The sequence below is a fragment of the Zerene cesonia genome, chromosome 5 (assembly GCF_012273895.1).
Source record: "Zerene cesonia ecotype Mississippi chromosome 5, Zerene_cesonia_1.1, whole genome shotgun sequence".
Taxonomy (NCBI): Eukaryota; Metazoa; Arthropoda; class Insecta; order Lepidoptera; family Pieridae; genus Zerene; species Zerene cesonia.
In genome coordinates, this window is record NC_052106.1 from 1,133,382 (window position 1) to 1,145,776 (window position 12,395).

The following is a 12,395-nucleotide window of genomic DNA, read 5'->3' on the forward strand; positions in this document are numbered from 1 at the left end:
AGCTAGTAGATATATAAAAAGTTTATCAAAAGAACACATTAAATACATGTCAGTCACAAAATAAGACGATTAAACAAAGAAAAAATAACATGAGAGAAAAAACAGGAGGGAGACAAATGTGCACTGTGTTCTTAAAAAGAGTCTTGGCTCAGCATAAATGTCAGAGTCAATGGGACCCAGACGCTGATATTCTGCCAACACCACTTGAGGGTAGAAATAATTAAATAATTGAGCGAGAAAAATTAATATTAAATACATGGAATAAAGTGTAGTATACAAATAGGTGAAATAAATAATAATGATAATAATAAATGACAGCTTTAAGGAATAATCTAGTGCAAAGTTAATGCGTCTACAGGCGACAGAGTCAAAACTGCAGACAACGAGAAAAGACTTAATTAAATTATGAAAAAGATTTTTAAATATTAAGAAGGTGGGTTCGGTAAGCGATTTTAAAAAGAAATTTACTACGAAGTTGTTGTACATAATGTGCGGTGTAATAGAGGGTCTAAAATATGCGGTGTTATGGGGTATCCATAATACACATTTATTTTGGTATCTTACCCGTTGTACAAGCGAGTCATTTCTGTCCCGCGTCAAAAGTGTGCACAGACGTCTCATAGAGTAAAAGCAATTGTAGTGTAAGTTTACAATTCAAAAGGTCCAAGTGCAATGTAGATTTTCATAATGTCTTACAGATATTCAGCAATGGTGACGGTTACAATGACCTGTGGTACCTCACGTGGGACATCATCGGCGAGTTCCTGCCTAATTTAAAACAGGAACTCTTCCCCGACGGTAAACTATTGATAATTTTATATCTGATATCTAATTATCGTAATCTTATTGTATATAGCGCATATAACATAAGTATAAAACAATGTTTATTTTCCAGTGAACGACAACACGAAGCCAACGCAAAACCTACCGAGTCACATGCAACCCTCCATCCCCCACTCGCTCCCGACCCTCATCCCCGTCGCACCGAACAGTATGCCCAACGTTCCTTCTTACAATACATCTCCAACCAACACCAATTTGGGCCAACAACCGCCAAACGTGGCCCAACCTTACCCATTCTCCGCCAACACCACAAACACACTCCAATCCAGCCCGATCCACGCACAACGACAGACACCGAATATTCTAGTAGGTTCGATGGCCAGTTCTCCAGTGAACCTGCCAATGACACCACCCGGTGGGCCAACGTTGGTCGCGCCTGTACCCTTGCCCGGGACGATACAACAAATTCTACCACAACACACAAATGTGCAAGGTGGATTGCAAAACATGTACACGTTACAACAGAATGTACTTACGCAACAACAAAGTGCACCAACACAACAACAAAACGCCCCTAACGCGCAAGAAAGTGTGCCGACGGCACAACAAAGTGTGCAAACATCACAACAGTTTGTGCAACAAAATATACCAACACTACAACAAAATTTGTCACCAGTACAACAGATTGTACCAACGGTTCAACAAAATGTACCGCCGGTACCACAAAGTGTACCAGTGCCTCAAAGTGGTGTAGCTAGAGTGGTGTCACCAACGCTAGGGCCGCCTGTTAGTGGTATGGTGGCGATTAGAAATCCTTTGTATGATCAATCGGGTTTGACTTCATCAGTTTTGCTGCAGCCGTTGAATGAGGTAGGTGATTTATATTTTATGAAAAAGTAATTCTTAATTTCGTGGAGGTGTTTTTCTTTTGATAATAATATAATAAACGCTTAATCTATTGTGGATATACATTATTTCATAATAATTAACACATCAAACAAAGAGTTATACATAGATATTCTAGCTTTTTTTTAATGACTCCACACTTTCCATTAGAATATAAAGATCTACTGATGTAGTATGACTGCCTAACTTATATATATCCACATTAAGAATAAACAGATATTTTTTTTTTCCAGATGGTATCCACGCCAATCGGTATATCGATACAACCAACTAACACTACAAATGATCAACAACCTGATCAACAGCAAGCGACAGAAAGTGTGCAACAGAGCGAAATATTCGCAGAGTATCTGACCAATCCCTACAACGATGTCCCCAAAGCTGAAGACAAGAAGTCCTTCAGCGCGAATGTGACACCTATGCACAGTGGCAGTAAAGCTCAATTTGGATCGACGGATAACGTGAACGGATCCGGAATGTTCAATTTCTCCAGCTATTTCACGTCCGGAATGGGTTCCGGGGTATTCGACACGCTTATGTCGACGCAAGAGGGATAGCGGGATATCGATGTCGGCACTTGGTTATAGTTTATCGAAATGTAAGCTTTGATTCTGTCTGAATTGTGTGCTGTTATGACTGGATTAAAATAAATCTGTTTTATTTGGAAAGGGCGTTTTTTCGAAGCCTAAGTGTTTAAAGTCCTATCCATGTATGCGATATGATTTCGATGAACATTCGTAAGAGATCTTAAGTCTCGTAGACGGTGTATCGCATGTAATATATTATTTTAGTTTCCACATTACATGTCAGAATCAGAGCCACTTCGATGTTTATTAATTATTGGGTAAATATATTCCATTAGCTGAGCGTAACTTTGTTTTAACATTTTAAGGCCATATTTATGTAAGTAGCGTGACAAGTTTGATTTTGTATAAAATTCAAATTTTGTTGTCGGATACTAAAAATAATGAAGTACTAACAGACCCGGCGAAATTCCTTCTATATCTTCTTTCTCAATGTTGACACGAAAAAATTTATTCCGGTTCCACTAGCATATTTTATGGCCTACTGTATTGTTTGGAAATGGATTAGTAATCAGATGAAATATCTACTTCTTTATTAACATACTTATGATCGAAGAAAACATAAAGAAATTAAAGGAACCTGGCAGTTATTTGAATTATACAAATACTTGTTACGTACTGAACTTATGAACTTTTGTAATATAAAGATGTTTGTTATATTATATAATATTGTTTTTCTCTTCTTTAATCAAAGTTATATATCTTTGTAAATATACTTCGAATTCTGGAAACTGCAATTCAATACGAAAACTCATTAACAAGTTGAGGCGGCGCCAAAACTTTAGTAGGTTTTGTTCTACGCGATTTGGCCATTTAATAGTAACGTTATCGTTAAACTAAAATCTCCGCAACAACACAGCACTGGAGATAACAAACAAGAATTGCGATCGAGATGTAACTGACGCACGGTCATTGACGCTCTACGAATAGTTTTATTGCTACGCGGAATCGCAATGAATTAACGCATTTCGCCGTCGATGGAGCGGCAGCATTTTGCGCTGGAAAATGGGACGATGAACGATCCATTATTATGGTCTAATTAATTAAACATAGATTATAATTGCCCCCCTACTCTATTATTTATGGTATATTCTTCGTCCACAGATAACAAACTAACGTTTGTGTGGCATGTCATAAAGCTTTTTGGTTAGTTCGAATTTTAAATATAGAGAATATTTAAAATTCGATTTTTTTGTGTCGTATTGTTAAAATTATACTGGCCTAATTTATTTTTCATGAAGTAATTAAAAAAGTGTAGGATAATAGTTTATATTAAAAATCAATTTATGAATTTTGTGCAACATGACTACTCATATTTTATCGTTATTCAGAGTGCGATAGTATGGTTTTTAATGATGGGCCAACTGTTTTTCTTTTTATTTCAAAATTGTATTCGTACTGCTAACTCTCTTGATGTACACAGATTGTAGATATGTATTAATAATAATATCTGTACTTTAATGTTTTGCCATCATTATTTTACATTCCAATGTTTTTTTTTTCAACGAAATCTATCTATGAGATCTTTATCTTTTCTACTACTGTTGAATTGTTTATGAATATGTTTATTTTATATTTATTCAAAGAATTCAGGGTTAAAATGAGGATATAATGTAAATTATGTAATTATTATATCAATGCTTAGTTTTTGTATAGAGAGCTATATATACTTATAGATGTAATGTTTAGATGTTTATTAATAAAGTGTTTTAGTAATTTTGTTTTTAATTCTATAAATTCTTTTACCTCTCTAAGAGAAAATAGCTTTTTAAATTATGATTTATGGGGCAAATTTATTTTTTATATGTGTACATAACTGATAATTCTTTTAGATATGTAGATTGATCAGCCATCAGTCCTTTATTTTTTTTTATAATTAGCTCTACCGGGAATTGAACCCTGATGAGATGAATTTCTATGCATTCATTGTTATTTTTTTTTGCTTTGGATTTTATTTTATGTGTGAAACATAACTTTGTGTTAATGGATTCGTTATTAATTAATTTTCTTGGTAGCGATTGATAATTTAGTTGCTAGTTTATCTGTGGTTCTCAATCTGAAATTTGTGTGCAGGAATTGAACCTGATTCCTACTTATTAGATAAAATATAAGGGTTTGGCAAAAAAGGAAAAAATGTATTTATAAAATCAACAGTATATTTTTCATATAAAATTTACACTATTTACAAAATTTGTACAAATATCGAGAGCGCCTTCACAGAAGGCAAATAGAGGCACTTAATTACATTATCACTTAAAACTGAGACATTACACTCTTGACACGTGGAGCGGTCGCTTATAATACGGATGATGAGTTCTGAGTAAAGGAGGTCCACAACACGGCGTTTTACGCGGTGGACACAACGCTTTTTTCCACACCACAGCGGTTTTTCTGGACCACGCCCAGGCGCCCGCCGCGATTCCGCACGCTAACCACAAACAAACAGAAACACCACTAGCCCCTGCTGAATCTTCTACATTCCCCGCTTCTAAAGCAGCGAATAAAGCTAATTTAGTCTGTATCTCCCTATTTCGCGCTTCAATCACTTTTACTCCGGTTGCGAAACCGGCTAATAGCAAATAAAACATTCCTCCGGCTGCAGCGCGAATTGCTAATCTTCCTACGCGCTTTGCGCCTCTCGAATCTAATGCGCGTCGTACCCTCATAATTCCAGGACATGCACCAATGGCTAATGCAATCGAAGTAACGAGCAAAGCGCCTCGTGGCACGCCAATGAGCGCTGCAGCCGCTGCATCAGATATGCCGCACGTTCCAGTCAATTCTTCAGCAGTCACTCTGCGCAGTGCCAGAGCTGCTGCAGTCCAGGCACCAGCCCAGCCCCACGCTACCGCATGTAAATAGGCTGCAGCGCGTTCTAACGCCTCCGTGGACCATTCGCTAGCTGCAGTCAAGTACCACGCGACGCATGCATTGGCGAACCATGCGTCAGCAGCCAACGTGAAATAATACGTTAAGGAGAAGAAAGCCACACATGTGGGAGAGGCTAATCCATCGACGGCTAAGGTAGATCCGGAGCAGGACACTAACTTGGCACCGAGCCAGCCTCGTGTTACGTGAGCCAAAGCTACAAGAGCGTGACACGCTGCCATCCAGACTACGGGCCGCTCTGGGTAGCGATATCTTGAGGGTTCCGCGCAGAAAGTCAACAGCGCGAACGATGTAGATAACAATGAGAACCACGCTAATATATTCATAGAGATCTCTGCAGATCGCTTGTCAGTTTGTGTGTATCTGGCGTGTTGGCCACAGGCTGGCCAGCACTCCCCTGTTGGAGCCCGCGTATGAGCCGGCGGGCAGCCATGCTCTCTCAGCTCATGATCATGGAAGGGCCAGCGGGGAGGCGGTGCTGGCTCTTGTTCCAGCTCACTGGCATTTGGCGGTCGCATACAGAGCCTTCTGTCGGGTCTCAAAGGAAATGCGGTGCAGTCAAATGCGATATTAGCCGGCAGAAGTTTTATCTGTTCCTTGCAATCTTCAACCACTTTCTCGCAAACGGATCTGCAGGCGCTTATAGAGCCGGAGACGTCTTCTGAACACAGCGGGGCGAAGGCAGAGCAGAGCAGAAAACGCGCGTGGACAGAACATTCGCTTGATAAGATGCCCTCAAACAACGCCATCTGTAACAAAAGGAAAACACCATTAATGCCACTCGAATAGACGAATTCCTTTCAACTGGTATTTGTTTAGAATAATAGTAAACCTTTTAAGATTCCGTCACCGCTCAAATATCAAATGTTTATCCAAGCAAATAAATAATACAACTAAGTACCGGGAATCGGACGACTCAATGGATTACCCAAAGTAAACAAAAGCGCTCGGGCCAAGTAACACTATACCTTAAGTTTATCGGAAACAGTCTATTTTCGTTTTGAGCTTAATTCCTACGGTATCTGTATCAATAGAAACCCTTACATATGATCCAAAGTCATCTTAAACGAGAGCGCAAGAGCAAATGTTTGCTTACAGAGATGAAACGGTTTGAGCGAGAAATGTACGTAATGGTACTAATTTGTTTATGGTAATATCTTAATTTAACCCTCATAGTAGGCCTGTGTCCCAGCAGTGGGAACATATATGGGCTGAGGATAATAATATCTTAATTAAAGGGATATTGAATATGAATTTTAAATATTTATGTTAAACGCATTCGTTTAATATCCTATGACAACTTAGGCAGTTTTCCATATCCGGATATACGACATCACGACATTAGCGATCTATCAAATAATAATATAAAAGTAAATCAAAAACTTGAAGTAGAGCCGACATCGTAAACCTTTTTCGTAAGCAAACAAGCGTGTTTGCTTATAGTTGTGGACTTTAAAAACGTTTTTCCAGAAAAAAAAATGAGAACGCTTCAATTTGAGTGCAACCTACCGTTCCGTAATAGGATTGCTTGAGTTTGTTGCCTTAGTTAATCCGGCACGGTTTATAAAATGTTCTAAGTGTAAGAATAACGTTTTTTGTCTGGTAATTGTTATTTGAAATCCATACCTTAGCCGTATAAAAGGCTATTTTTTATATACTTACTTTTGCTTTACCGAGTTTCTTTCGTTTTTACAGGAAATTTTACGTACATATCTAAACAAGGCCGATAAAGAAATGAAAAACATGTGGATAATTGAAGGGAGAATCTTTTACATTATTCATCAAGCAATTCACGAATTAACAACTTGAACCTTTAAGAATCGAGGACCATCTGAAACTCAAAAAAGACATGATGACGACCTTGCCTTTGTTCAACTCTTCAAACATTCGCGTCTGGTTTTTGTACAGAACCACTTCTGCTCGGGATCGGGCACGTTGCCCTTAAGAATTCACCAAATAAAGATCGATAAATAATGGCCCTTATTGTTAAATGACATTGTTTAGCTCAAGTATTCAAATGTTTGTTCCGATTAAAGAAAACAGAATGCAATCTTTATAGCACCACATCGTACATCAAATAAAAAGATATGTTATTGTATTCCTGGATAAAAAGGAATACCTTTCCTTTACCTGAGCAATCTGTAACAAGCGACTTCTGCTACTTAAATTAATTCTTAATGTATTTTGCTTCTCTCTGATCAAATTTATATTAACTTCAAAGATGGGATCCATTTAACGATTTACGGTAGACTACATGTCAAGTTTATTTACTTTTCCTATACCATATTTTATTTTATGCGCTTGCGACTCATTGAAGAGTGACGACGCAAAGACGTAACGACGCGACCAGCACAACAAAAAATTAATTACCAACTCCGAAAATAGCCGAGTGTCGGCGATGTTAAGCGCTTTGATGTTACGGGACAGAGCACGGGATGAAAATACTTCATGTTTCTTTTGATATGTTCTGTGTAGACGTTACATAATTATTGTTATACAGATAATAAAGAAAAATACGGATAAGCATCCTGTGGGTGGCAAAATGTGGGAAAAATTTATCCATTAATTTTGTCATTGAAAATGTTCCAACTTTTATACAGATAAGAATTAGAATGAATTCGACTTGTTTAAAACTTAATTGAGTTATAATTTGCGACGTTCTACAATTCTATAAATGGGGACGATAAACACGTTATAGAATAGAATAACATGCACAATTTAGTTTATCGACTATGTTTTCACACGTCAATTAATGCCCTGGCCGGCCCTTTGATCGTCAGTCGGAACGCTCCTTTGAAGTCGACTTCAATTCACGCTTTATCTAATCTGGGTATAACGTACTGAAAGGCCACCAACCCACTATCTATTAATATCTATTATCGGTTTAACATTTATTGATTCCTTACAATATTTATGTCAAAGATACGTCTTCTAATGTAATATTCGTGTTTGCTTAAAATTAGCAAACACTATATTAACTTCTAAATAATATATAGTACAACATTAGTTGCTTTGCAATATTGATATCAACAATATTTATCGCTTTTATGCCGAAATTAATAACAGTTGAGATAATGTCTATACTGTACAGTGAGGCGTGCGGATTCGAAAGTAAAATATGAATAGCACAAAGCGTGTTTATCGGCTTGCATATCTTTTTGTGACGCATGTATTTTTTCTTCTAGCCATGACAAACAAAAAACTCGGTATGATTTCGATCGTTTCAGCAAGAGCGTCTAACATTGTAACCGCACTATCCAATATCTACATAGAAAATACAGTCATCAATAACGTTAGAAATTCGCACCTTCCGTTGCTATCGTTGCTAAAAACAATAATCAAAGGCGCCCGAACTGATTTACGCTGTAAACATGTCTATTAACAGAATTGTATACAGTACACCCTGGCACACTGGCCGCCACTTCAAATCTTAATTCTCAAGGAAACGTTACGCTATTTTTGGTTTTTATACCTAATGGCGATTGTTTCGGCCTTTGATGTAGACTGCGTAATTTCACTTTAAAATTATGAATCAATTGTGAACCGCTTTTGAACTAAATATAGTACGGTTTATGTGCAAATAAAGGAAGAGAAGTGTTGCGAAGCGATGACGTACTGTTTTATGTTTCATAAGTTTTATATTCAATTATTCCTATAAGCACTTAACCATATACAGAGAAATTCATTTCTTTTGGAGGCAACACAGACAGACGGGAGACATGCAGCAAAAGAAATAAATAAAGCCATAAACAAGACGTATGTACTTGGCATGCATTAACTTATTGGTAGCAAGAAATCGAAATAAACAAATGCCGGATTAACTCGATCCCAAGAGGCAATGAGCTCACATATTAAGATTACCGAAATCGTCATGGAATTAGCTATGTTAAATCTTACAGCTGCTCATTACGCGTTTGATTTATATCGAACACTTGTGCTATAAACGATACGATTGAATAAAGACAAGACACGAATGTACGTAGTTTAAAACGTTTCGAAAATTAAGGGCTAATAAATTAACAACGGTCTGCTGTTTGAAATTTGAAGGACCTTAATTTTGTCTAAGTGTGACAAAAGCGAAGGGTAACTTATTCTGTGTTTTGAGACAAATGTACATAAGAAATAATTAAAAAAAATCAATAAATCAAATAAGCCATAGTATAACTGTAGGTCAATATATAGGAAAGGATGCGTAGAAATAATTGCAATACATTTAAAGGTATTATAGAAGGAAAGAAACCATCAAATTTTATACACTTTAACCATTCAATGTAAACCGTGTCTTGATAATTAATTTTATGAGCTCACTGAAGATGGATTTATGGCCTTCTGTTTATATAATATAAGCCCTAATGAACTTTAGATGCCCAAGATTTATATGAAACCATTTGTTATACGGTTCGCATTAATTGAAATCCCCTTGAATAAAACCTATTTCTACTTCTAAAGTTTTACTATGTTATAGTGAAGTTGTATGCTCTCACATTGAATTGATTATATTTATCGAATTTCAGAATAACCATATCATCATTTAGAATAATCGTCAATACAGTCAATAATCAGAACTAATTTAAATGCAGTTGATGTTAGACAGACTTAATTCATATAAAGGATAGACATACTCGTATTATTACATAGATGTATTTAATTCTTAAAGCTATTATAACGAATTAATAAGCATTACCATTATAATCTTCGGTTCATCGTATCCAATCGCTTCCTACAATGATGGCCAAGAAACCGTACGGTCCTACACGCAATACGTGTCCTAAGCGATAGCTATCGCTTTGACGCTAATACGCTTCACACGACTTTGACTTTTAATGCAAAGAGATAACGGTGGGTTTAGCCTCGATGCATTTTACGATCAGATTGGTCATGAGTGAGTCTGTGATTATCAATTTGTTGCGGTCCGTTGAGGCTTTCTTTGTAACCAGCTGCCGAAGCGAATCCGCTGCTTGCTTATTTTGCGTTACACTGCATTAGCGTTGATACTTCAGAAAACGAAGTATACTTGTATACATATGTGTGGTATTGTATAGAATAAAAACGTGTTTATGGCAAAGGGAATTTATTACTCTGTGTTCAAAAATACGATCCAAAAAGACGCCATATCTCTTTTTTGTGTTAAATATACTTACTAATTAATTACATAGAACACGAAATTAAATGAAGAATATAATAACATCGGATTCGTTAAATTAGTGAAACAACAATTTAAATATGTATTACAACACGATAAAACTGATAAGAAAAAAGCCGGTCGTATTTTTAAAATATTGTTGATAGTTCACTCTATTTCAAGCAATTAAGATGTCTCGATAGCATTCTGTTCTACACAAATATGCAATAATAAATCTTAATGGTGTCTAGCGAATAAAGTAGCATGATATAAAGTCTTACATGGGTTTTAAACTGCTTATTTTTCAAATAACCTTGTTTATGAAATCTGCTACATTTGTTAAAATTGAATGAAACGAAATATTCTGTGACTTCTCTGGAATGTATCTAAGCTTCAGTTATAAGGCACCATAAAATGTAATTCGGTAGTAAAGTTAATACTGCAGCTCACACGGGATGAAAGTTACGCAGTCGTGTGTCCCATTATATTATCAACTGATAAGATGGCGCCGCTCCTGATTTAATTAACCATGTTTACAGTAACGTGTCAAAGCTGTGTAGCCCTTCGTACATGACGATAGAGTACATAGAATTACACAAAAACAGACAACATTTAAACAAGAACGCGTCAAAGTTATATCCCTTTATTGTTTATAAGAGTTAAATAAGTTGAAAATGCTTGCCTGTTTATTTCCAAAGTCCTTTTACTGCTGTGGTAAACTATATATAACTAATCCGTAGCTACTATAGAGCGTGGAAATACCCAAGCTTCGTGCATAGATAGTCTTTCCAACATAATTTTTTAAGTTTGTTTTGTGTTCCCCACTTATGCACTCTTCGTGATTAATACCGACATTTTTTTTAATTTAGAAGCGTCCGTGATATATGAACTTGATAAAATCTTTTTTTATCAGTAATGTTTTACTTTTGTGGCACACTTATGAGAAAATAATCTATCATCACTACTATAAGCTTTTACTGAAAAAAGTAGAAATACCGCGACTGTAGTTACGATTAGCACTTAAAAAGGACTTGTAGAACTTACAGGAATTTTGAATTAGTAATTATTGCATCAGAAATGTGTTTTCTGCGAAGCAAAAAGGTACTAAAAATGTTAATCGACACCTGACAAAAACGGAGCGGTCTTTGAAGTTTTTATGTAGATATGCTTTTAACCGCACCGACCCATGAATATTGATATTCTTTTAATAGTTTATTGGCAAAAAAACGCTTCGCATTAATTCAATTAAACAGAATGTATTCGAAATGAACTTTAAATTGGTTTTTGCGTTATAGATGTTTTTTTTAGTTCGCAATGTCGGTTTCGCAATGTATTTTCCCTGCAAATATTGAATCCATAGATAAATAAACAATTAAATAAGATATGTCCGCAAGCCGCCATGTTTGCGCAATGGGCCGCTCATGCATGCATCGCTGATCCGTTCGTCATGAACGATTGAGGCAACCGAGCAGAAATTCTTAATGGTCACTGGTTATATTATGTTTAAAAAGTGATTATACAAAACATTGATTATTATATATTAGTATCTATATGCTGCTGTGACAATGCCACAAATGTGGGATGACGTTTGCAATTTTTTCCATACATGGGCTCAAACATACTAATTGCCTATTAATTTATATGAAGTTTTGAAATATATAATATCGTGTAGAACTTAATCATTCATTGTTCGATTCTAGAACTTGTATTGAAAGTTACCCAAAGTAAGTACCTCGTTTAAAAAAAAAATAATGTCTTTGGTTTTTCATATTTCAAAATGTGTAAATAATGATATTAGTTCTATGAATACCAGTGCGCAAAATTTTGCAATTTTTATTTATTTATTCTTTTAAAGCCATTATTTTGTAACACGTATCTACACACTTCGTAAGTATTGTGTAAAACTAACAATCTTGCAAGTTACAATGCAAATATTACTTCATTACTAAGTAATTATACATGAAGTGTTAAACGTTTCGACAGCATATGAAACATTGAAAGTATAAATATTTATTTAATACTAGTGGTCGCCCAGTGGTCGGAATTCAACCATAAACAAAAGACTATATGCATGTGTCAAATGCATAGTAGCATGATGTTTTTTATTGATT

The 12,395-nt window shown here is 35.9% G+C and overlaps 2 protein-coding genes across 2 annotated transcripts in view; one reads left to right on the forward strand and one right to left on the reverse strand.

Moving 5' to 3' along the window:
- Positions 1 to 3,282, forward strand: part of LOC119840152 (Golgi-specific brefeldin A-resistance guanine nucleotide exchange factor 1) — a 26,847-nt gene extending 23,565 nt beyond the window's left edge. The window contains exons 29-31 of the mRNA XM_038366665.1: positions 699 to 798; positions 896 to 1,653; positions 1,923 to 3,282. Of these exons, the coding sequence (XP_038222593.1) occupies positions 699 to 798; positions 896 to 1,653; positions 1,923 to 2,246 (1,182 nt within the window). The 3' untranslated portion in view covers positions 2,247 to 3,282. The remainder of the gene's footprint in view (positions 1 to 698; positions 799 to 895; positions 1,654 to 1,922) is intronic.
- Positions 3,283 to 4,411: 1,129 nt separating this feature from the next.
- Positions 4,412 to 12,395, reverse strand: part of LOC119839934 (frizzled-10-like) — a 17,052-nt gene continuing 9,068 nt past the window's right edge. The window contains exon 2 of the mRNA XM_038366389.1: positions 4,412 to 5,911. Coding sequence (XP_038222317.1) covers positions 4,541 to 5,911 — 1,371 coding nt within the window. The 3' untranslated portion in view covers positions 4,412 to 4,540. The remainder of the gene's footprint in view (positions 5,912 to 12,395) is intronic.